Here is a 26,306-nt window from a genome sequence, read left to right on the forward strand (position 1 = left end):
CTGGCAGCTTTCTCGCGCAGCGTATTATAGCCTCGCAATACAGCGGGGAAATGCTGCCAGCGTCCTCGGCACCATGCCAAAGGGGTCCAATTTTTTTGATTTATTTTAATTTAATTTAGTATTTATTTTTATGATTACAAGTAATTGTACATTAAAAAAAAAAACTATCCATAAAATAAAACTAAATTTAGTATTAGCTTTTTAGTTTTATTTAGTTAAGTTACTTTATTATTTTTTTTATTTTTTATGTACAATTACCTGTTAACTTTTAGTTAATATGCAAATCAGCATCAAATAAATAGTGACGGAAAAAGTGGTCAACAATATCGGTACACACACATGCTTATTTCTACGATAACTAAGATTATGTGTTAAGTACAACATAGTATTTAGCCACTTTGCCTGACACTATCTTATATGATATGTAATAGTAGGTAGCAATACCTATCTATTCTAAGAAAAGTTTGCAGTAGATTAGTTTTAGTTAGTAGGTAAGTTTGTAAGTAATAATAAACCTAATTAAATTAAACATCAAACTTACTTCGTAAGTTTTTTACAATCACGACGCTTTTCTTCAATCGTGCTAAATCCGAATCAATTTCGTCTTGCAGAGTGTGATAAAAGTTTGGATTATTCACATTAATGTGTGAAAGCTTATTTGTGCTCGACATTTTTATACGTGAAATTTTTAAGTTGCTGTCCGAAACCCGTTTTATATTTTTTCTTTGGATAGCTGGAATGAACTGAGACGTAAAATATAAAAAATATCAATATCAACAGTATCACTTCGACGAACTACAAAAAAACTAAAACTGAAAATTTGTTTCTTTTTTACTTGTATTTTGGCGCGCTTTATCTGCAAGACCATGTGGCCAGTTGTAAAAAAGAGTATACCCATAACACACTACCGCACCACGACCGCTTTTAAAGCTTCTACATACGGTGATATTACCGATTTATAGAGTCTGTGCGGAAAGAGAAGAGTCGTGGAATGTATGGGGCCCAATACATTTCACGACTCTTTTCTTTCCGCACAGACTCTAAAGTGGAGGTGCCGACGCAAAAATATCAATTTGTGGCGCAAGTATTTACTATTGTGGGGATATTTTCAATTCAGAGCGCTCACATATCACCATAAATCTAAAATTGGTGATTAAATTGGAAATGCACGCCAATTTATTTTCTGATCAAATCGGTCTATTTGATTATCTCGTCTGTCCCGTCTGGAATGGCCTTTATCGGTGACGTTTGGAGAGGTGGACGAGTAATGTTTAAAAACGCTTTAAAACTTATTCAACACTCAATAGAATAAATTATAGAATGCTATTACCTAAACATGTATGAGTAAGTTAATATTAATAAAATACTAATATTGTAATCATCAGGAATTTTGTTTATTTCAAACACAATAAAAAAAAAAAGTATCTTAAACGGACGATAATACGCCAAATAAAAGATGTTAAACGATTTCCTACCGCTATCTCTTTTTATCTTGTTGTATTCATATCTATTTATGTCATTTTAAACTTGAAAGGTCAAACTTTGTAATTTCGTAATATTATATCACGCATTCTGCCTATTCTTTTGTGCGAATCGCGAGTGATTCTAGTGACATCCATGATAATCTCCATCATATTATTTTTATGCAGTTTCTCGTTAAATCACACATGATTTTCTATTGATACTAGTGTTAAATTACGTGGTAAATAGTTTTAAGTAGTGCCTCAAAATGATGAGTGACGACGATCGTGATATTGACATAGAAAGTGATGTAGGTGTTATCCCTCGACTGGCAGATTGTATCTAGACCCGTTTGTTGTTACATTAGTATTTCCTTGCTTTCAGGCTGAAAATGACTCCGATTCTCGTACTCATAGGAATAGCAGCGGTGGAAGTGGATACTATTCCCAGGTATAATTAACGGTGCTTTTCTGCTGAGATACTTTTGGCGGGTTCATTTTCCGCTCACCTATGCGACATTACCATGTGACTCAGTAGTGTACAAATTGTTCAAATGAGTTGCATTGTGGAGCATGTTTATCAACAAACTTGTTTCTTTTATAATTTTGGTTTTATGAATCTTAGTGACAGATTAACTATTATTTGTGAATTGGTTGATATCTCATGCTTCAATTTGTAATGTCCAGCCTTACCTATCCTTAGCTTGTCACTGAATTTTAAGGTAAATTAAGGTTATCAAATAATGTTCAAGGTTCAAGTGCCCTTCAACATATGTGACGTTTTCAACCAAAATGTACCACATATTCAGATGTTGATAAGACTGATTTCAAATTGAAGCTATATGGAAATAGCGCCTTATTGACAACCAACAATAAGTACCCGTTTGGTTGAGAATGGCACATTTAATGCAGAACTGAATTAACTACTGTATACACCACATATATTTATTTAATCTTTATTGCAAAATACAAAAATCCATACATAGCAGATTTAAAAGATAATACAAGCAAATTTAACTTTTATGACTGCAAACCATTGGTAGTCCTTGGAAAGACTTGAACCTTGACTTTATTTGTTATCCTATTTATTTGCAAGTTGGTAGTCATAATTATTGTCTAAGATATTGATATTGTGTTGTTGTATTATGTAATATTGTGTAAGTTGGTAGTCCTTAAGAAAATATGGCTTTGCCTTAACACCCTTACCTACAATCAGAATTTCTCCATCAAAAAATATATCATGGTGTTAAATTTATAATTAAAGGTAATATTTGATAAATATAATAAAAAAAAAACAACGGGTTGCACTCCGGGAGTGCCGACAGAAGTGAAAACTCAATGACTAGTCCGAAATGTCTGCAGCACTATGTATAATTGACCCATCCTCCTTTCTATTAAAAACTTCAGTTCCGAAATTGCTGGTCAGTGAGCTTGTTTAAAATTGGAAATTCAAATTTGTAGCGTTAATTGTTTAAAATTCGAATAGAAATTGTAAAGTTACCTTGCAGACCTCGCATCTAAATATATTTGGTCATGATATTTTGAGTTTTATTAACCAGTACTAGAGTTCACTTTTATTAGTGATTTCATCAAGGTGTAGCTTTATTGAATTATATTTGAGTGATATAAAGTTAGAATATAACTGTGAGATCCTCGTATTTCAGCCCATACAAGATTAGAACCTTTTACATGTAATGTCATTGAGTTTTTCTTTATTGATTTAAATGCCATCTAAATGAGTGGCCATCTAAACCTTACGGTCACGTGATCGCCTTATGCTGTCTCGAGTTTATCATTTTTTCCCCACCTAAAGAAGTTTTCCTTCAATAACAATTTTCTTCTTCATATCCATTTGTATACTTTAAGGAGCTGCTAGTTATAATAAAATATGTCAAATATTACCTAATCTACTGGCCAAACCAGCTTTCCCAGGCATGTCAGTAGAGACTTTTTTCCCAATCTATTTCACCAACTTGACAATAATAATTTCATGTACATTTCTGTGTCGGTAAGTTACAATGGAACCTAGCATCATTGTTTACTTGTTGGTTGAACCAGCAAATGCCCTGTGAATTGTTATTGTCAGCGACCTACCGTCTGGTCGCGTTTTTATCACCTGTCACCATGGGTTACATTCTAACATGTAAGTGTGAAAGGGACGCATGAAGCGACAGACGATAAAAACGCACACAGGTGACAATGGACTGCCACAAAACTGCCATTAGGTAAATTAATTCTTTTAATCACCGTCATAACTATTTGTTTACAGGCGGAAAAGCGAGCACACCACAACGCATTGGAGCGGAAAAGAAGAGACCACATTAAGGATAGTTTTACGTCATTAAGAGACTCTGTGCCTGCGTTGCAGGGTGAGAAAGTGGTATGTAAGGTAACCTATTTTGTACTCTGTTTCATCCAATAACACATACATTATAATAAACCCACACTAATCTTTTTTAACACATTCATTGCCACCCAGCCAAACAAGACATCTGCACCAGGCCACAATAATTTGTTCATATAAAGGTGTAGTACCACGATCCCGACTAGCAGGTTGTCCGGCCTGGTATGGGAACGAAATCATAACATACCCGATAGTCGGGTTTTCGGCACTGAATGTGTTAAGTTAAACCACACGAGTGAAAAATAAGTGCAGTCTACCTTATGGGAAGTGGCTTACGTCCAGTCAGACTTCTATAGTTATTCTAAGTAGTTTGTTTTTGTAAATGCTTGGAATACAAATGTAGATTGAGCCTTAAACCATCAAACTTTCTCTTAGTGACACAAGAGTCATGTTTATGTATGGCAGTATGCCATATGTGTCATGCGAAAGGAAAAATTGCATGCAATAGATTAGAACAGTGGGCCAAACAACATAAATACCTACTACAGAGTTGTGTAGTTTTCTATATTTTCCATAGGTATTGTATTGGAAAACGTCATGGTAAAAAAATAATGTTCCTTTTCAAAATGAATAAATAACAAATTGTTTTCAACATCATCTTCTTTTCATTTTAGTAAGTAAGTACTTTTATGTTCATGCCAAATCTTATTCGCTAGGTGCACGACTGGTGCTGTCCTCATTTTGTCGGACTTTCTATGTTAAATCTTATGGAGTAAAATTAGTTCAAGCGGCTGTCGCTAGTACTAATGTCGGACATTCCATAAGATAAGATTACCTGTGTTTGTGACGATCAGCGCCACTTCCCCCTCCACCGACTTCGCACCTTGCCAATAGAGTCAGCAGCAGAAGTTGCTAAGCGAGGTGTTCAAAATTAACTTGACACGCTCTTATTCTCTTAACAATAAAGTTCATTTTATTGTTAAGTTAAGAGATCATTTTGAACAGCGTCAAGATCATTTTGAACACCTGGCCTAATTTTAGACATGCCAGCATGCCTCAACTTAATTATTTAAGTATTTTACTCTTGAGTAAACCAAAAGAGCAACAACACTGGTAACTGGTTTATATTGAAATGTCAAGCAACATTTGTTTTGCTTGCCACAAGAGTATCTTTATAAAATTTACTTTTTTCCAGGCAAGCAGAGCGCAGATTTTGAAAAAGGCCGCAGAATACATAATGTTTATGAGGCGGAAAAATAACTCTCACCAGCAAGATATTGACGACTTGCGGAGACAAAATAATCTACTGGAATCACAGAGTAAGTAATGTGTAATGTACCGTCTTATTTTATCGTTTTCCGAGTTGCCTGCGATGCTGCAGAGTAATTTGAAAAAGTTGCTCCTAATTACAATTTTTAATGCAACTGGCCCCGTAGACAACATGCTAATCGCTAACGCTACGTAGCGAACGAAACGCAACTGTCACTGTCACTCTATATGGAAGAGTGATAGAGAGACAAAGCGATTCGATGGCAAAGCGATAGCGATTGTCACCTTGACTAGGCCGCCAGTTATCATCCAACCGAGAGGTATTGTTTGGGATTTGTATAGTCAACAGCAATAGTTGCTAAGCGGGCGAGGTGTTCAAAATGATAGCGACGTGACTTTATTGTTAAGAGAATAAGAGCGCGTCAAGGTAATTTTGAACAGCTCGCCCGCTTAGCAACTTCTGCTGCTGACTGTACGGCATTCTCACGATGTTTTCGTTCACATCTTACGATTAAAATGTGGCGTTTTTGACAAAACCTCAACAGTTCTCAAAATTTACTTACAAGCAGTGGGCAATAACAACTTACAACGTCAAATAAGGTAGACCTTCGAGTGCTCGTTGCTACTGATGTGCCGCAGGAAAGTGTCCAAAATTGAGAAATTTCCATTCGGGAACTTTAAATTTACCCAGTTATTTTTTACTTTGCAGTTAGAGCTCTAGAAAAAGCGAGAGCAACGGGCAACTACATGGATGCACACGAGCTAGGCCTCGGGATCAAGTCCGAAGGCAGCTCGCACGATACAGACAGCTCGGACGGAGAAGGCACGACCCGACGCGTGAAGAAACTTAAGATTAACGGTGTTAATGTTTCATAAAATTGCATCATGGACAGTGTTACATATACAATAACAAAATTTCCGTGAAACAGACATGTTAAATATATTAAAACGGGTCACTCACGTTTTTTAAGTCGAAAATCGCTCCACCGGTTCGCCAACGCGAGCTCCTGAAGATGATACTCGCTACGGAGTGAAATATGCTGGGTAATCGAGCGATTTTCGACTTAAAATACGTGAGTGACCCGTTTTAATATATTTAATATTTTGGACAGTGACATGGTGTGTAATGTAAATTGAACTTAATGCTCTAAGTTTTAAAGATGAACTGAGTATAATTTTATAATACTGAGGCATTCACTACTAAATAAATATACAAAACAAAAACTTCTAATTAAATGAAATGCGTTTATATTATTGTACTATACATATTTTCTTTTTAAACTAATGGTAAAAAATCATGTTACATTTTTTATGGTGTCTGTTCCAATTTTGAAGCAGGAAAACAGATTGTTATGATTTTTTCTATATGAAATGGTGTGATGTGCAGTAGAAAAAAATAAGTACTTACAGACCTTTTTTCTGTAGGTCACCATATGCTCGCTTAATTTATTTTTTGAACACAAGATCGAACAAAAGTACATGTATATTGTATACCATGTAAATGAGTTTCAATTTTTCAAGATTGTTCAATGAAATAGTGAATGTATAAATTAATCGGATTAACTTTAAAACTTAAAGCAGTGAACCTTGAAGTGATCAGGCAACTCATGCTAGACCGCCTGTATAGATTTTTGATTGCTACCTTGCAAACATGTCTTCTGAACGGGCGGGACCTAAATAGGGTATATGAAAGCGTTTGGAGGTCAAACCAAAGCGATAGGCCGCGAAACGTTTGTTTGCAAGTCTAGTTTACAGCACAGACTTATTGTAATAGACAGGCAAGTTTAAGAAAAAGATGTGCCTGATGTTTTTGTGGTTACTGAATTGTCAAACAATCTTTGACAACCAGAGGGGCTACCGCGAAAACCGAATTTCGCAAATTGCGGGGATCTTTCTCTTTTACTGAAATGAAGGCGTAATTAGAGTGACAGAGAAAAATGCCCGCAATTTGCGAGATTCGGTTTTCGCGGTAGCCCCTCAGAGTTAGGGTGCTTTCGCACTACTCCGATTCGAATCCGATCCGAACACGTGAAAATACGGGTCTAGAAAACTCGGACCGAATTCGGATATTCGTTTACGCACTAGTCCTATCCGAACCCGTGAAAATATGTCTAACTCGGACCGAATTCGTATATTGGCTTACGCACTAGTCCTATCCGAATACCCCGCCCGCCCCGCTGCCTCTCTGCTCGTACGCAGCTCGGCTTTAACTCGGACACAGTGCGCGAGCGTTCATACAAATAATACTAAGGCTACTTCGGTCCGTCAAAATTCGTCTCGGGAATGGAGATTCTAGAATGACGGAAAGAAATCGGATGACGGATATCGGATGTAGTGCGTAACTTACCATAGAAATAGTTCTACGGCTACAACGGACCATATTTTCACGTGTTCGGGTCTGATTCGGATCGGACGTAGTGCGGAACCGCCCTTACGGATTCGTACAGCCCGTCTACGTCACCCTTGGAGGATATAATCAAACGGAGACGCCATGTCTGTAATTTTCTGTACAAAACAGTCTGCCAATTTTTGCGGGGGAGGGGAACGTCAAATGTATGCGTAACGTAAAAATAGCCATGTCAGATAAACGTCAGTCCATACATTGTGTATGACCGTTGGCCGCCTATTTTCGACAGAGGGGAAAGCCTGTTAATGGCTACTCCGTTTAGTTGTATCCTCCAAGACGTCACCTGTTAAATTCGAATAACGATTGGTCTTAGACGATACACATCTTACACAATCAATGGATCTTTGGTTTACAGTATATTTTTACACCTGCGGCGGTAGCACGGTCGCATTTTTATTCACTATGCCCGTCACTTTCGCACTTACATACTTGTTAGAACGTGACAGGCATAGTGACAGGCGATAAAAATGGAACCGTCCTGCGCCCGCAGGTGTAAGGTGGGACCGGTACAGCAATATATTTAAGTGAAGGCGATTTCAGGCTGTTACAAGTTAGGCGGATACCTGAAACTGCGAACGATACGTACTAATGAGTTATGGGAATCACTCGAATATTGACTAATAAAAAATAGTCACAACCGAATACAGAACCTCCTTCTATGAAATTGTTGTCGGTTAAAAAGTTGAGCCTATTGCGAACCATTTCCTTCGTTCGTTCGTCTGTTTGCCTCTAGCTATCGCTCGAATATACAAGAGTGTAAGAGAGGCACGTAACGAAATTTCGATGTTCGCGGTAGGCCTTTTGAGTACCACAAAGGTTTGCAGTTCCGGGTCTCTGCCTATATACTCATTATAAAATCGAGACCGGCCGTTGAATATGCTAAAGTTGAACTGAGCTCACTCTGCATGCGATTTGCAAAGACAGAGTGTGGCCATGTCATCATTTATGTCAAATTTCTATTAAAATATGACGTTTATAATGACACTACCTCACCTTTTCTGTTCAAATCGGTCCAAAGTTAGTTTAGACGATATACCATGAGCGTTCTCTCTAGTTACTAAGCTAGGTTAACTCTAATTTGTTAAGTAATGAATATTCTAACTGAATTTTCTGCAGAACAGTTTGAGACTAATCATTGAATGTTATATTTTTGTACATTTTGAATACATCGGAATTTTTAAGTTTGTGTGAACTTTTTCGTAATTAAAATTAGGTAGTCATTAACGTAAAATTAATTGTAATGTCGGGGTACCTGGACGATAAACGGGCGTATTTTTATTTTGATGTCATTTTAAAAATAGATTTGACGTCGATGAGCTAACTTTTAAATCTTTAATAAATAAGGCCAATGTGGGAAAGACCGGCATATAGCATTTTTGGTCGGGAATACCGCCATAGGGCACGAACTGGCGAATTTTTTGACATACTTCGCTTTGACATAGTTAGAAATGAAGAGCTATACTCAGTTCGCTCCTGCTCTACCGTCCTGTAAGTGGACTATATGTACAGTCGCCATCAAATATATCAGAGCGGCCGAGGTGCTCAATAATATCTGAACACGCACTCTAATGCCTTGACAATAGAAGCGTGTTCAGATATTTGTGAGCGCCCTGGCCGCTCCGATATGTTTGATGGCGACTGCACAAACGCAGGAGCGGCGAAAATGCTTGTAGACTTGTAAAGGTCTTAAGCTTTGGTTTCCTCCGAAAGCGGTGCCGTCATATAGCGGCCGTCTCCATACAAATACTACGACATCCATATTTAGCCGTATTATTTAGTATGGAGACGGCCGCTATATGACGGCACCGCTATCCTAGGAAAACCGATCTTTATCCATATTGACCTTACTAAAAATGACAACAAGATAAAAATATAGTCAGATAACTGATTAGTCGCTGGATTTAAGAATATTCACATTGTAATTTTATAGCTATTTGTAAGTAGTCTTCTTGAACACTTATGTTCATATACGAATGAATGCTTTTATTTTTTACGATTTATGTTTATATGTTAATTGCACTGTGCAATATTTTTGTGAATATTTTAATGCGTGTATAGGTTTATCTGAATATTTTCCTATTTTTAAAGATAACAATCTTACATTTACAGATTGTACCTACCGCAAATAGCTATTTAGTAAATTCTTTTATTTTGGCAACATGTCTAAAAGTGAAAATATAGTATTAGTAATATTCAAATGGATATAGTTTTCAGTCTCCTATACAAATGCACAATGTACTTTATAGTTATATATTTTGGGAAAAATACCTTCAACATCCCTACTGTATAATATGCAAAATTTGCTTCTTAAATATTTGTTTGCAATAATGTATTGTTTGAATAAATGCATGAACTTCAAAATGACAGTTTTGGTATCGTATCTTAGGATACTTACCATAATAAGGCATTATAATTTTTTTTTGGAAATTGATAAGTATTAACTTGTTTTGGTAATGATACCGTGAACGGAGAATGTGTTGAAGTCGATGGAATTACCCGACATTTTAAAGTGTTCGTAATTACCCGAATTTCTTACATGTTCTATCATGTAGTACAGGTTTCAGACTAGCGTTTTATACGCGGGTAGTTATAAGCTCATTTTAGGAAGCCCGCATACACCGTACGTGTCGCAAAATGTTATGCACGTGTAAGGGCGTAATGCCGATACGACCGTAGGTATACGCACAGAAAAAAAACGCTAATGTGAAACCGTACTTATTGTACCCTACCTGCAGTGTTTAAGCAGTAGAAATATTAGGTACTTTGTCAGTTATGTAAAACAGCAATGGATAGCCGTAGTGCTACTTTAAGTTTTGTTCTGGAAGACTAAATACCTAATTATAATATAGAGAATACTCTGTTAATATGCGTTTGTTTAATTTCGATCCAGGAATAAACCGATAACCCTTTCTATTCTGTTCGGTGGTATTTTTATATACGGATACATATATATCGTTACATGTCTTTACATTTCCGAAACGTTGGTTCTACAGGTATGAATTCTGAGTATGATTTACGTACGTATTCATAAGTAACCGCTTTCCAAATAATCATAATATTGACAGACAATATTTCCGATTTAAGAAACGGATTGGGTGTTATTTTTATAATTGGTTTATAGGTAGGTAACTTAGGTAAATTTATAGGTAGTGTGTTTTATTTTATTTTATAGGTACCTACTTAGTTTGTGTTTTTTTATTTCTAGTTAAGTATAATTAAAATTGGTTGTTTAGTCATGCTGTCAGAAACGGATTTAAGATGGTTTTTCCGTTCAGGTGCAACGATGCCACAGACAGACACAATAGTAGGTACATTACATTCCTAGGGAGGTGTATTCGTGAATATTCCAGATCGCAGGTGTTTGTGGCCCGAACCGAAGGTGAGGAAGTATGTGAGATTTTTTTCTCGCGTAGCGGGAAGAAAATCCCACTTACGGGCTTAGGGTGCGATAAACGTAATAACATCCCTCTTTTTGCGTTTGAGTTAATTTTGTACCTATTGGAAATGGGTCGCTGTTGAAACACTAGACTCGCTGGGTTTTATTTAGGTCGCCTTTTTACAACCTCATGCAATTCAACAGCGCATTTACAAAAGGAAAACGCATTCGTAGCGGCTGATTTCTCCGCTATGTATTGATCCCAGTTTGTTTTGTGTTAGCCGATTGGCCTGGATTCCCGTCCGCGCTGCATTTTTGCCGTTCACCATGCCGCTGTTTGGTCGGAATTTACCCGCTCTTTAATATTTCCAAACTTTTGTAGATTTTCAATGAGTGCGCTGCTTTAGTATTCCGCAGATGAATGGCATTAGGTACGAGGTTGACTTTACTATTTTAAAACTAAAGGAAGGGATGTAATACTATCACTAGTATAAGTACTTAGTCACTAATATTTGGGCATGGGACGGAGCGAATGCGACTGGGATGGATGCGAATGAGTTTTTTTTACTGCATTGCCCCTACATTTCATTAAAATTATATATACCTACCTACATCGATTGTGTTAGGCATTGTTGTCTTGTGTTGGACTGGGTATTACTACTCTCTTTAGTTAAGCTTAAACGTCTTTCCCATACGGAACGTGGTGTTCCGGACATTTGGGAGGCATGTGCTGAGCCCCCGCTACGCTTATAGTTTAATATTGGAATATTTCGCTTGCTTAGGTCTCAATGCTAGCATTACTAGCACGACGGGCAAACAAAAACTTATTAACACAAAATAAGTAGGTACTATAAAAAAAATTGATAGCCAATGTGCCAACTCGCGTCTTACAGGCATCTTTCACTTTCACCCCTGGACCATATACGAGCTTTAATAAATAACTCTTCTCTGGACGCGGCCAATGAAGGCAAGCCAGAGCTTAGTTTTATGGGTAGGTACACTAAAAACTATTAAAAAATTGATTCGTTATAATTGGTCAAAATGTGTAACTTTTATTCAATTTCTCAAAAATACAGGAACATACTCAAACATATAGCCGGTCAACCAAATCTTGTCAGTAAAAAAAGGCGCGAAATTCAAATTTTCTATGGGACGATATCCCTTCGCGCCTACATTTTTCAAATTTGCCGCCTTTTTCTACTGTCAAGATCTGGTTGACCAAGTATACATACAAACACCATATACTATCTAAAATTAAAAACTATAGCTGGTCAACCAAATCTTGTCAGTAAAAAAAGGCGCGAAATTCTAATTTTCTATGGGACGTTATCCCTTCGCGCCTACATTTTTCAAATTTCCTGCCTTTTTCTACTGTCAAGATCTGGTTGACCAAATATAAAATTAAAAACTAAACTACTCTAAATTCAAATAATTCGTTATAATTAATTTTGCTCACGCCTACACGTAGGTACCTACCTTAAGTAGGTAGGTACATGTAGATACCGATCATGGTTGTATCAACGGCTAATTTCAAACAAAAGATTTATCATTGGTGGCAAATCTATGTAAATATGTAATCCTTTATCAGTTAAAAACATCACGAATGAACAAAGAATGAAGGCATGGTAAATATACATTGTAACTACCTGATATGTCAACTGCAACTGCTGATGCTACTCGTATTGTCATTATCACCTTATAGTACCTACACAATACACAGGCAGGATTTATCTTGATAATAGGTATTATTAGCTGACCAACGGCTAATCCTAGTTATGCGAACAGAAGCCTCGTGGGCCGTACATGGCCGTCCCTACTTTGATAATGATAACAGGTACTTACTGATGAAAAGGTTTGTATGCAGGTAAGGTCGTACTTGCATGGTACAAAGTCTACAAACGTTATGATTAATATGAAAATTTTATTCAATCGCGTTTCAAAACATTAGGTATTAAGGTACCTACCTAGGTACATATACATACGATGGGGTCATGGTAAATTAAAAACAGGGTTAAGTCAAAAAGGCCTCCGTATAGTTTAATGACGTAATATTTTTAGGGCTGGCAACATTGCTCCAACTGCCATGTATAGTTGGTCAAACCAATTTGTCAGTAAATAAGAACCAAAAAAACTATACTCATCCTTTTCTTTTGGGTGCTAGTACTAGTGTAAGATAAAGATAGTAAAGTCCGTCAACCAAATCTTGTCAGTAGTAAAAGGCGGCAAATTTGAAAAATCGCGGGTTAGCAACACTGTGTTCAAATAATTCCATAAATAAAAGTGTCATCTGTGTTTTATCTGTGGATTTGTGGAATGTGGATCGTGAATGACAGCCGTCACCTTATTTGTTTTCATTTGGTTTTCATTCTGAATCGTTTCTGTTTCAAGAGATATTTCTGCTGTCACCATTAAATACCAATACATTAAATAAGATTAAGCAAAGCTAAGGGGCCTACAATGTACAATCATGCTCGTTGATGGTAAACATTACTAAAAATTGAGGTTATGACAAGTATTGGAAGAACTCTTTCGAACTTTTAAGATTATGTTCAGTTTTTTTGTTTTAGGGTTAAAAGGCATAAATAAAATTAAAACGTATGCCTAAATCTATCCAACAAGACCATAAATTGTGTCCTGGAAACCGTCCATAGGCCCACATGTCAAATATTTTCAGCAATCAGTTGTGACTATTTACAAAGGTAAACCTTTTAAACAGTATTAAGAGCCATTATTATATCGCCGTTCTTTCGCAATATCTACCTAATCTATACATGTTTGTTGCAGGATTAAATCTTGCCCAATATAAGGCGTTCGTAGTAGGTAGTATCTTTTCAGACAATACTTACCTATGGCGGTTTATGTACGTGTACAACGCAACCAAGTCGAAAAGTGACCCTTATCTTATTTACCTTTAAATTAAATAAACACCCAAATATCAGTTGTTTTATTTTTAATATGTATATTGTACAATATATACCAATCAAAAAAATTACACAGGTATGTCATATTCATCCAGAACAGTACACTAATTTATATTAACAAGTGGCATATTATATTGTAAATAAGAAATATATGCACTATCTAATTATCTGCATTTTGATATGATTTTATTTTAGTAAACTTAGAAGACATAGATAGGGAACAAAGAGAATATAAGCAGTTGTTTTTGATATCTTCAAATTTGTTCATCATTTTAATTAACATTGTTTTAACATCGCTTTTAAATTGCCCGTCCATGTTTCAATTTTTTTCAATAAACCGCGAGTGACAATTTGAATTGACGTAGGTACGCAGGGCGCGCTCAGCGGAAAAAAAAATCTGTTGGTTCGATATACATTGCTGCTTTTCTTAACGCAATACTGCTCTTTGAGTGTTGCCCTACTTTAGTTTGCTTTACATTGCTACTGACAAGATTTGGTTGACGGACTATATAAAAAGGTATCTCTATTTGTCTGAAATGAGACAGTCCTTTGACAAACTCTACTAAGGTCTGACCTTGGTCAGTTTTGGTCAAATTTTGTTGGAAACAACTGTCTACACGGTCCGTCCAGACCAAGGCCACGCGGTCTGAGGGGCTTGTCGGCGACCGTGTAGCAAGGGCTTTATGCGGCATGCTCAAACGCAGATTACCACCACCGAAGATAAGGGGCGTGGCTGGCAGCGATAACGCGATACCATTGGGCGAGATAAGAGGGAAAGTTGCACTATAGTTATAATTGTTCTTATCATGGTGGAATTGTCAGCCTGCGAAACATTTGGAATAATATAGGTACTACTTAGTTGTTAGATTTATTTCCATTATTTATTTTGTTAAAACTATCCCTACATTCGGCTAAATACTTGTGAATCATAATTCATAATAAATAAAGCAGGTAAGTAGGTACCTAAAATGAGTATGCTTATCATTGCAACTTTATGTTTTGTTAGGTAGGTTTTATGTAGGTAGGCAGGTTTTGTTAGGTTTTTGTTTTGTTTGAGAGGTACTTATTTGGAATAAGTATTACGTATTTATAAAAAATATATTTATTTACACTGTAAAAAACAATGATTCCTAATATGCCGCTAATTATCCTTGTGCTGCCTGGGCAGACTATCTTAGGTACCAATCTAACAGGACAGGAACTATGTTAGTTAGGTACTTAGGTACTATCTAATAAATATATGCAGTAAGTATGTATGACAATGAAAACAGAATAGACTGACTAAAACATTTATTAATAATAATATTTAATTATTTACAATCGTACTATTGAATGTCGCTTAAATTATACGTAAAAGCAAAATTGATCGTAACTATTTTTAGTTAATAAACATTAATTAATAGTACTTACCTACCTACTTTATTAATTACAGGAACTTCTTTACAAGTCAAAATACAATGAATCTAACCTTAACACTAATATGACTAAACAATGCGAGAATTGCGGGATTAATCTATATTGCAGGGTCCATAGGTGACAAATACATCGCGATCAGATTTTCAGGAGAAAGAAAGCATTCTCGACGAGGATCTCGCTCGGCGCCGCTTACATTCCGTAGACTGGAATTCCTATGCACCGGAATGAACTCCACGCTGCCGACGACATTCGGTTGAACAGGAAATTCATAGACAGGAGGCTGTTGCTGGTCCATCGAAGGACCGGAGGGGTGGTACTGCGGAGACGAAAATCCGTGGTGTGTCCCAGCAATCTGAGATGGCGAGAACTGCTCTTCCGGTGAAGAAGGGCCGGAGCGGCACATCCAGGGTAATGGTTGGCAGTACGCCTCCTCTGTGTATGGCTGTACAGGATGGATGTATTCCGAGGATTCAACCGTAGTATCTATCCGATATTCGGGTGTGGGAACCTGCGGCCCGGCGAAGTGATAGGCGGAATAGTCGACATCGCATTCCTGTTGGTCAGAGGTGCTGCTCACTGGTGACTCTCTCGAAGCGAGGAAATCCTGATCCGGTGTTGCTGCAATCGAGAGCCAGGGATCCGTCGGCAAGCAGGCATTATTAAGTGTATGCTTGGTCTCTTCGCTGAAGCTCGTGGGGTCTTGCTTGAACGAGGGTGGAGGCTGCACAGGTTGAAGGTACTCAGAGGTCTCAACCTCTATTTTACACTCAGGAGCGGGTAATATGTGCGGCATCGCGAAAGGCGAATAGTTGACATCACGCTCCTGGTCGTCAAAGGCGCTGCTCTCCAGTGACGTCTGTGGAATCGGCAAGAAAGGCTGAGGTGATCCAGCTGCGACTGGAAGCCAGAGATCCGTCGGCTTGAACTCTTGCTTCGGCAAATAGTCTGGCGCGGGATTTTCATTTACGCGATCTGTCTTGATCGCACAATCTAGCGATGGCTTGTATTCTCGAGGGGAACGCTTCGGAACGGGAACCTCCACCCGCGCTTCACAATCATCCCACTTCCTCTTGACTGGTCGAGATGTGTTCGTGAGTCCTCGAGTGGGGTGTTCTGAGCTCTCGGTCTCATCGGATTCTGCAAGACGCTGCTCCAACATCTCAACTGAAAAAAAATACAAAATACGTTAATACAAAATAAGTCACAAAGTACAAGACGGCAATATTTAAAAAAAGTACGGTAACTTACTCTGAGCCGTAAGATTCTTATTACAGCGTCGCAAAGAGTCTAAGTCACTGCTATGCTTGACATGTGAAGCTCGTTGAAGCTCTGTGATGACTGTTGCCAGAAGTTGTGCATTGGAAACCTGCGAAGAAGGCACAAGGTTCATAATAGCCAATATAGGTAGTACTGAATGTACTGCAAAAATAGCAAGGGCATTTCATGTACAAAGCTAGACGAAAAACTTACGGAGCAGGTGACACCAACAGCCGCAGCCAAGTCTGCGAAAGCATCCACCATCTCTTCCCTGCGTTCCCTCTCATACTGCGCGTTTCTAGCTCTGCGTTCAGTCTGAAATATACATATAATTATGTTATAAGATCAATTGACTTGTGTCATATATTTACATATAAAACAATAAATATTTAATTTGCTCACCTGAGACAAGGGCACTCTATTTTTACCAGCGGGTCTACCCCTTTTGCGGAGGACGTTCTGGTTTACTTTTTTCTCCATGTTTATATTTTTTATCACTAAAGGCACTAGTCGGAGTCAGAGGTAATAGGATTATGTGGCAAATTCGTTATGTCGCTGGTATTTATTGTCTTAGGGATGCGCAAACGCAGATTACCACCACCGAAGATAAGGGGCGTGGCTAGCAGCGATAACGCGATACCATTGGGCGAGATAAGAGTGAAAGTTGCACTAGTTATTATTGTTATTATCATGATGGGCAATTTTGGGGCAATAAAGATTTCTTTATCATAATTTTATTGGCGTTATAAGTAGCTTAGATATAATATCAGTGAGCGTGTTTACTTCAGTAAACATTGTATTTATAACGAAAAATATTTTTCACCTCAGCAGCTCGAACAAGGGTACTTTGCTACTTAAAAACAGTGAGCAAAATCGCATTTTGCTCACTGAGTGAGACAAAATGAGCAAAATGCGATTTTGCTCATTCAGTGAGCAAAATTCGATTTTGCTCACTGTTTTTAAGTAGCAAAGTACCCTTGTTCGAGATGCTGAGGTGAAAATTTAATTGTTGGCATATCTTAAGAAAACATGAGTGAATAGAGGTAAGTGATGAAGAAGGAATACATTTTTCGGGTTCTCTAATATGTTCTCACTGCTGAGGTGAAAAGTTTTGTGAACTACACGAGATCAAAGTTATTTACATCTCGTGCGCTTTTGAGTCCCTTACTACGCTCAAGATTCTAAATTAGATTCACTCGCTACGCTCGTGAATCTATTATAGAATCTTTCGCCTGCACGGGACTCAAAATAAGCACTCGAAGAAATATCAAACTTTGATCTCTTGTTGTACAAATAACTATAGTCGAAGTAACGCACTATCTACAGATTCAATTATCAGTAAATCTTAATAATAACAGTTAAATGGGTTATTTATATCAATAACGTGTATAAATCACCAATACCCAGTACAAAAATAATACAAATTATTTTTAGTTGGTATTCAGCTAGTTCACTTGCTGTCTGACCGGACTGTCCGGACTATGTACTTAACTGGCGATTTACCTACCATTTTGAAACTTATTTTATAGGTAGTTACTTAATAACGATGTATATTCTTAAACCGTGATCTGGGACTACTCTACAAGTTTATATCAATTCTTCTTTACAAATTGTTTTAAATCGAGAAAAAAAATGGAATTCATAGTTTTACTAACCTATGAACGGCGAAAAAATTATAATGATGTACCTTGAGTTAGCATTAATTATTTAGTGACACCTAATCGTGAGGTTGTAAAATAAGTATGTAAGTGATAAAATAAGACATAAACTCTGTTATGGTTGTGTTGACTAGCACAAGGAGATGCATCCATACTTATAATTTTGTTAATTCTTAACTTTGGCAATGTTCTCTTCTTCAATAATAAAAATAAATCATGAAATTTTAAAAAACCCGTGGCACCTAGGAAGGTAGGTAGGTAGGAGGCCCATAGTTTGGTATGTTGTACCAGTTGTACACAGCAGGTAGGTAGATATGTAGGTACTATTATTACTTAGTTGGTGTTAAGGTATTATTATTATTATCTTAGGAATGCGCAAACGCTGATTACCGCCGCCGCGCCGACGATAGGGGGCGTGGCCGAAGATAAGGTATTTAAATCCCATCAAAAACGTGGGGACCTAGCGCGCGTAGCCTCTATAAGGAGCTCTCAAAGCGCCTTATAGAGGCTTCTGGTGACCAGAGGGCTGGCCAATATTTTGCCCAGCGGATCAGCATTGCCATCCAGCGGGGCAATGCGGCCAGCCTTCTGGGTACCCTACCGAGCGACCACGACCTAGGCCAATTTTTTTATTTATAAGGTTTTATTTTAAGTGTTTTTATTAAATAAATATATTCTTAAATAAAAAATCAAAAACATAAATGTGAAATGAGAGCCAAATTCAATATTAAGAATAAACCTCGTTGTCGACTACACCGACAAAAGAATTGAGATCTAGACAAGCTAATGGGGTTTAATAATTGTGCTGGATTGCCTGGATTTCATGACGTGAAGGGGTCAAATCAAAAGTAACTCGAAATGATTTTAAATATGTTCCATAGTGTTCCAAGAGAAATAAATCACATTATCTAAGGGTTGCGCACACGCAGATTACCTATCGCTACAGTAAATACGGGGCGTGGCTAATAGCGGCGATAGCGTGATACTATTATACAGGGTGCTTCCTGTAACAGGAGCAATAAATTAAACTAAAGGCTGTTTCAAAAGTTGCTGAACAAATCTTGGTCAGTTTGAGGAGTACAGCCTACAGTTTAATTTATTGCTCCTGTTACAGGAAGCATCCTGTATATTTCTACAGTTCGTGTTCGAAAGTATTTGCAGAGACATATATCTCTGTATGTTAAGCTGTGTGAGAATGTAGATACCTATTTTAGTGCATTATAGTCTGATCCGCTACTTGTGACGCTGGCTGTACTTTAAGAAACTCCAAAATATCAGACTCTAAGTTAGTATTATTAATTTTTTATAGGTAGGTCACTATCGTTTTGTATTTGAACATGTGTGACGTTTTCAACTAAAAGGTACCACATTGTCGGTTGTCGGTGAGGTTGACTTTTAATTGAAGCTTTGTGGAAATATAGCGCCTTATTTACATTACAACCAACAGTAAGTACCCTTTTGGTTGAGAATAGCACATATTTATTAAGGAATAATTACTCTGAGTATATACCTGTGTATAGTGACGTTATTGTTGAGGAATAATAATATTTGGTGAATTCGGGGGCGTGGCTATATGAAGACGAGTGGTAGGGGTTAATCTAGCTTATATAAATATGCACGTAATCTTAAGTTCACACATATTTCTTACTGATACGTCAGACAGTAATTTTCAGTCACATTTTCCATTGTTGTTGTTTTTCTTAGAAAAATGTCGTCTGATCTAATAAAATCTCGTAGGGTCGTGTTCCGTAAGCGTGGAAGGCCTGTCGGTAAAGATCGGGTTCCTCTATCTTTGGTAAGTCCTTGCTGGCTATTATACTTTTAATATTTGTATATCTGTCTCTTATATTTATTTTAATGTGTCGATAATTCTTTCAGGATGAGCGCCGAGCTCGCAATACAGCGTATGAAAAGGAGCGCAGAGTTGAAATTAAGGATACTCTACATGAATTGGCGTCAGCACTCGGTCTACGTGATACTGTAACTTGTGATTTCCATATTTTTGTCGTTTTTCGTTTATTCATCCTTTGGTTAGTTTTTAATATTTTTCTTGCTTGTTTCAGATGACTGTTCCGGACTTGCTGGCTGAGGTCATCGCATTTCTCCATACATCGACGATGCGCGACAACCACCGGGACGCAGACAGACTACGAGAATGCAATGATAACCTCGAGTCTCAAAGTAATACTAATGAAATTGTCTTCATACCTAGATCTAGCAGTATAAGTATTGTTCTCATGTCATTTGTTTCTTCCACAGTTACATTGTTGGAGCAACGCCTTGCTGCCGAACCAGATCCGAAGCCATCAACATGTCCTGTGAAGAGGAAGGTCGGGGATTGTGACTGGTCGAGTCCTCCCAGCAAGCGCTTCTCGCCGAGTCCATCACAGGATCCTGAGTTCTCATTGTGCCAGCGACTGCAGCCACGACCAGTTCCCGAGCTTCAGTGCCATTCTATGCTGGACACGACTTCCCAGCTACAAGCATTATGGCATGGGGACGAATCCTTCGTTTTCCCGTTGTCTTGTGAGGAACGGCTTTCGCCAGCATTGTTGCCCGAAGCGTTAATACCTGACTTTGGGCTATCGTCTCCGCATCCTACGCCGTCGCCATCATACTGCGACATTGTGGAGCCAAGTGTGAAGAATGAAGACCACGCTGAGATGGCCACTGTTTGCAGATTGGATGCTACTGCGGGCGCACGGATATCTTTGAGCCAGTTCCACGTGTGGGCAACTGAGGAAGACCTCGTTTCGCTGTATTTATTATGACTTGCAAGTTTGTAAATTATTTCTACATCATATATTTTAATTGGATATGTTATATTTTATATATGGCTAGTAACTAGTTATATAATGCATTGTTAATTTTGTAAATAAAATACGTTTCCTACAAATGATTCATTTTATTTCATTGCTTTCATGTCATAATAGTTTACTCATGTGTATAATATAATTACATATTCGCATAGTATATAAGATATCGGCGTACCTAGTTATTAGGCCTAAATAGATAAGAGACCCATGGCAACATATTTATAACAGGTATAATGTAATGGACCCTATAATGGACGTCGAACCGGTAATGGGACATAAAACCACAAATCCTCTAAAATAAGTATGTAAAAGTAGTTTATAAACACTGGCAATATTTTACCATAAATGAGAGTCATAGAGCTGTTTAAGTTTGACTTTTTATTAATTTCGGTTACTTTTTAAGAAATTGGCGCCAACCCAAAAGTTGTCGTGTCACTGGAAAAAATAACCAGTAAGAATTCTTAACAACTTCGCTAAGAGAGGCGAGTTCATATATTAAATTGTAATTAATTATTACTTGGTGTAAACTAGAATGTGTTTTGTTAATTGCATTTACCATGAGATAAGGTATACAACACATTATGTTGTGACTCTAGAGATGTATAAAAAATAGTGGTATTTTGCCCAATCCCATTATAGGAGCTGTAAAACTGCATACCTCCTATGATGGGATAATTTACATAATGATGCTTGCCATGGCGTAATTTCATGTTTAAACAATACAGAAGTATAATGTAGTTACTCGTACGAACTATGTCAGGAGGTCTCCTCGGACTTCGGATAAATTAATATCGTTTTTACAAAATTTTATTGAACTTGCCCTGTTAGTTTGTATACAGGATGGATTTTCTTTTGGGGTCAGTGAGGGCAGCTACCAGATCCCGTGCTGCGACGAGAAAACGGTCCTAGAAAACCTTCCCTCGATTTCAAATTAATGAAGATTGGCTTTTACAGATTTTGGAAAAACATACAGGGTGCGAGAAAAAGGTAATTTTTGACAAACTTTTTTTTGATGCTAATCGATCCCATTCCTGTTGAGGATCAAAAGCTTGTATGGAACCAAAAAAAAATTCCGGCTAGAGAAGCCACAAATCGAGGAAAACTTTTCCCATACAATTTGTATGAAAATGAAAACTTTTATTTTTCACATGCTATTTTTGTATGCTAATTGATTCCATTCCTATCTAGTATCAATAGTTTCTTTGGGGTCAACTTACGGTAATGTACTAAAAAGCCACAAATTATTAAAAACTTTTTCCATACATTTACTATGGAGAAAACCGAAAGAGAGGTGGTCAGACGAGATAGATAGAGCGGCTAGAAAGGACTGGATTACAAAAGCAATGGATAGAGATACTTGGAAGGATATGGAGGAGGCCTTTACTCGTAGAGAGGTCCTTATATAAACATTTAAATAAATAAATTATGTATAATTTATTAATCTACATATGTTTTTCGATATAAAAATAAATAAATAATAATAATAAGAAAATAAATTATACTGTAAACTTGCAATATTATAATGTGTAATTGTAAAGTATAGTACCTAATGCATGAAATGAAATATTAATTTAATTAAGAAATGATATGTTTGTTTATTAAGGAATAAAGAGGCTATATTATTATATTATATTACTATGGAGAAAATGTGAAATTTAATTTTGACCCCAAAGAAACTATTGATACTGGATGGGAATGGAATCGATTGACATACAAAAATAGCATGTGAAAAATAAAAGTTTTCATTTTCATACAAATTGTATGGGAAAAGTTTTCCTCGATTTGTGGCTTTTCTAGCCGGAATTTTTTTTTTGTTCCATACAAGTGATCCTTAATAGGAATGGGATCGATTGGCACAAAAAAAAGTTTGTCAGAAATTACCTTTTCCTCGCACCCTGTATGTTTTTTCCAAAATCTGTAAGAGCCAATCTTCATTAATTTGAAATCGAGGGAAGGTTTTCTCGTAGCAGCACGGGATCTGATAGCTGCCCTCACTGACCCAAAAAGAAAATCCACCCTGTATTAGTTAGTGTGGTTCAAATCTTGGAAATGGCATTTGAGCCTTTTGGATTTCCGATTGAGTTGAAATTTTGGATACGTATGCAAATCGGATGACAATGCAATCGGGTGACAAAAATGACTAATAACTAGTTTTTTCCAAAAACTTATTCCCTTTCCAATATCTTATACTGATAGGGTATGCCCATTATAGGGGGCCCATTACTGGATCAACGTCCATTACCGGGGTTCCATTACTGGAGCTTTGGTGTCCATGACTGGAGAAAAAAAACATACTTTTAATTTATTAATTATGTGGAAACTAACTGCAGTATCTTTGATACAACACGCCTGAAACATGAAAGAAGGATAGGATATTCATCTTTTAACAAGCTAAGCGGTAGAACTTTTACATGTAACAGGGAAATATCACAAATACTCCAAATTTCCTCTTAAATGTCCCATGACTGGTGCCGTTACTATAGGAATTTGTTATTGTTTTGTTATCATAAGAATTAAATGTGCAAACGCAGATTACCTACTACCACCGAAGGGGCGTGGCTAGCAGGAGATAAAAGTGAAAGTTCTTATTATTATTAGCACCATTATTATCTGTTGTTGCATGAATAAAATATTTAGAGTAATTAGGTAGTTATGTGCTCCTCTTTCATTTACGTTCAATAAGGCAATGCGAATTTAGCAGTTTTCAAGGTCATATGTATGTATTATTTTTGTTGAAAGATTTAAAGATGACTCAAGCTGGAATGGTCCAGGCCGAGGCAACCGAGACTTCTACATTTTCTAAGACAGGTGATGCTTTCACGTGATGCTTTCTATAGAAAGCGAAGCGTTCTGGATCTGGGAGGTTCTAACGTGAGGCATCCTTTACTCTCGTGTTCTTTTATTTTTTAAGGCTGTATTCCAAACATTAAATTTTGTATCGTAGCAACTATGTTATTCTTGGAGCTCGTTTATCGTATGGCATCGCTGGCGCAGAAAAAGAAAACAATTTGTTCCAGGGTTCGGTTCGTTAACGCCGCGTGTGTGCGACATCGAGGGGTTCGCTGCCCAAACCATAGGCGACATGCGGTTACTAGTCAGTGCGTTTATCTCAAAAATCGAGGTTTCGTTCTCGACATTTTACTCCCCCAAAGCTCAACCAATCGTAACGAAATTTTGGGAACGGAATGAGAAAGAAATGATCTGTGTCTGACCGTTTGGATTTCTGCGTTTATTGTTGACCATTTTGTATTTTTCGCATTTATTTGGCCGTTTTTAGCGCAATTTGAAGTAGGTAACCTAGTTCTTATAAAAACAAGAATATCAAAAAAAGTAAAACGTTTCAGACACAGATACTGGTAATATTGAACTCATATAAAAATGTACCTACTCATCTAGGGCCAACATCCAGAGAGGAGAATGGCGAGAACGTTTGTATGGAAAAATAACCATTATTATATCCTCGTAAATTACCACTAATAATCATCAGTGAGATGAAGAGTGAAAGAGTTCCATCAAAAGATATAGTTAATTTTTAAATTAGGTAGTTACTCATTCGTGAACGATATAATGTCTAGTCATAGCTCGTCTGACTTGGACCACAGTCCAGGTGTATACAGTAGTGTTTTAGTAGTTCCGGCCGCACTGGATCGTAGGTAAGGGTGCTAACAAGCGCTCCTGGGGTGCTCATCGTGCTATATTACGTGCTTTAGAAAACTGGGCGTTAGCCCTGTTCAGTAATGAGAGCCCTATGCTTTGTTATACGTTACGTTACAACTTACAACACTGTTTTTATTTAGCCATTATACCTGTGCAAGAATCGTCTGACTTCTGAAGGAGTAACACTGATTTAAACTTTCACGATTTTTACACATTATGTCCATAACTTTAATACTAGAAATAAAAATAAGCTTGCTATCAGAAAGTTTCGTGTCCGTAAAGTACAAAAGGTTTCGTTGGGCAATGCATTCATTTTTATAACAAGTTACCTGAGGATAAATAAATAAATAATAAATATTATAGGACATTATTACACAAATTGACTAAGCCCCACGGTAAGCTCAAGAAAGCTTGTGTTGTGGGTACTCAGACAACGATATATATAATATACAAACACTTAAATACATAGAAAACAACCATGACTCAGGAACAAATATCTGTGCACATTACACAAATAAATACCCTTACTGGGATTCGAACCCAGGACCGCGGCTTCACAGGCAGGGTCACTACCCACTAGGCCAGACCGGTCGTCAGGATGCTTTAAGATTACCCTTTCCAGCTCTTAAGAATTACTTAAAAAAGTCAAAATTGGATGTTGAAGGCTTATTACTACTTGACAGACAAACATGCATGGTCCAAACCAGAAACTAATAAAAACTAGTAGCAATTAAAAACATTTGTATTATGTATAGAGTTATAGGTGACACAGCTCAGTTAAGAAAGCACATCAAATATTTTATGTTGGTACTTAATTCATAAGAATCAATCAGATTTATATATGTTTTCCCATTTATTTTAATTACTATATTTTCTTTTCCTTTTGTAAGAATTTGATATGTTTTCTGAAAGAGCTACGTATTTGTATGATTCCATGTACATATGTATATATTTTTAAATCTAATTTCTATTACACCTTATGTGTATAATTGCATGAATTCTATAGTAATTTAAATTGTATTTCTTTTTCCTTATTTTCTCGTAATGCATGTTAATTATCAGATGTATTTTTTTTTTTGAAAAGATGTGTCCCGCCGAGTTTGTTGCCGGTCCCATATTGGGATACCCTCCTCCAATTGAGGGGGGATTTAAATCTTCTCGGGGCAGAGGTGTAGGGTTGGAGCCGGTCTACCTAGCTTTATTTGACGTTCATAAGCACATTGTAATTATGCCTACTTGAATAAACTATCTTTTATCCTTATCTTTATCTTATCTTATTAAATTGTACAACGGGACTTAATCGCGTATCTAAGTTTTTAAGATTTACCTCCGACGTTTCGAGGACGGCGTTGTCCCCGTGGTCTCGGAGAAGATTGGCTTAAGTTGACATCAGCATCTTCTAACCGCGTGAGTTTTTCGAACTTCCCGCACTTGGTCTTGTTTATCCGCTTGAACGTTTTGCGCGTTGAAAACTCGCGCGGTTAGAAGATGATGATGTCAACTTAAGCCAGTCTTCTCCGAGACCACGGGGACAACACCGTCCTCGAAACGTCGGAGGTAAATCTTAAAAACTTAGATACGCGATTAAGTCCCGTTGTACTATTTAATATTCTGAAGGAGTGTTTTAATCTCATTTATTGAGCACACTTAGACATATTTTTTCAAGTGACGAATTAAGGTCAGGCCTAAAAAGTCCTCACGCTGACTTTTTGCAGCGGTTGAATT

At 37.2% G+C, this 26,306-nt stretch overlaps 2 protein-coding genes across 5 annotated transcripts; both read left to right on the top strand.

Annotated features, from left to right (window-relative positions):
• Positions 1-1,576: 1,576 nt before the first annotated feature.
• Positions 1,577-5,965, top strand: LOC134656144 (protein max). Of its 4 annotated transcripts, none has more exons than XM_063511665.1 (5): positions 1,578-1,771; positions 1,846-1,911; positions 3,730-3,849; positions 5,000-5,123; positions 5,783-5,965. In XM_063511665.1, exons 1-5 carry the CDS (start codon positions 1,730-1,732, stop codon positions 5,947-5,949), a joined length of 519 nt encoding a protein of 172 aa, XP_063367735.1. In that variant the 5' UTR covers positions 1,578-1,729; the 3' UTR covers positions 5,950-5,965. The 4 variants fall into 4 exon arrangements, with proteins under 4 accessions (XP_063367737.1, XP_063367735.1, XP_063367738.1 ...); XM_063511666.1 differs by having other exon boundaries at positions 1,579-1,771; positions 3,730-3,840; XM_063511667.1 differs by lacking the exon at positions 1,846-1,911 and having other exon boundaries at positions 1,577-1,771.
• A 13,974-nt stretch (positions 5,966-19,939) lies between these two features.
• On the top strand, positions 19,940-20,879 carry LOC134656072 (uncharacterized). The gene is made up of 3 exons (XM_063511590.1): positions 19,940-20,088; positions 20,172-20,289; positions 20,368-20,879. Exons 2-3 carry the CDS (start codon positions 20,172-20,174, stop codon positions 20,877-20,879), a joined length of 630 nt encoding a protein of 209 aa, XP_063367660.1. The 5' UTR covers positions 19,940-20,088.
• Positions 20,880-26,306: the final 5,427 nt, after the last annotated feature.

Source organism: Cydia amplana, chromosome 17 (assembly GCF_948474715.1).
Source record: "Cydia amplana chromosome 17, ilCydAmpl1.1, whole genome shotgun sequence".
Taxonomy (NCBI): Eukaryota; Metazoa; Arthropoda; class Insecta; order Lepidoptera; family Tortricidae; genus Cydia; species Cydia amplana.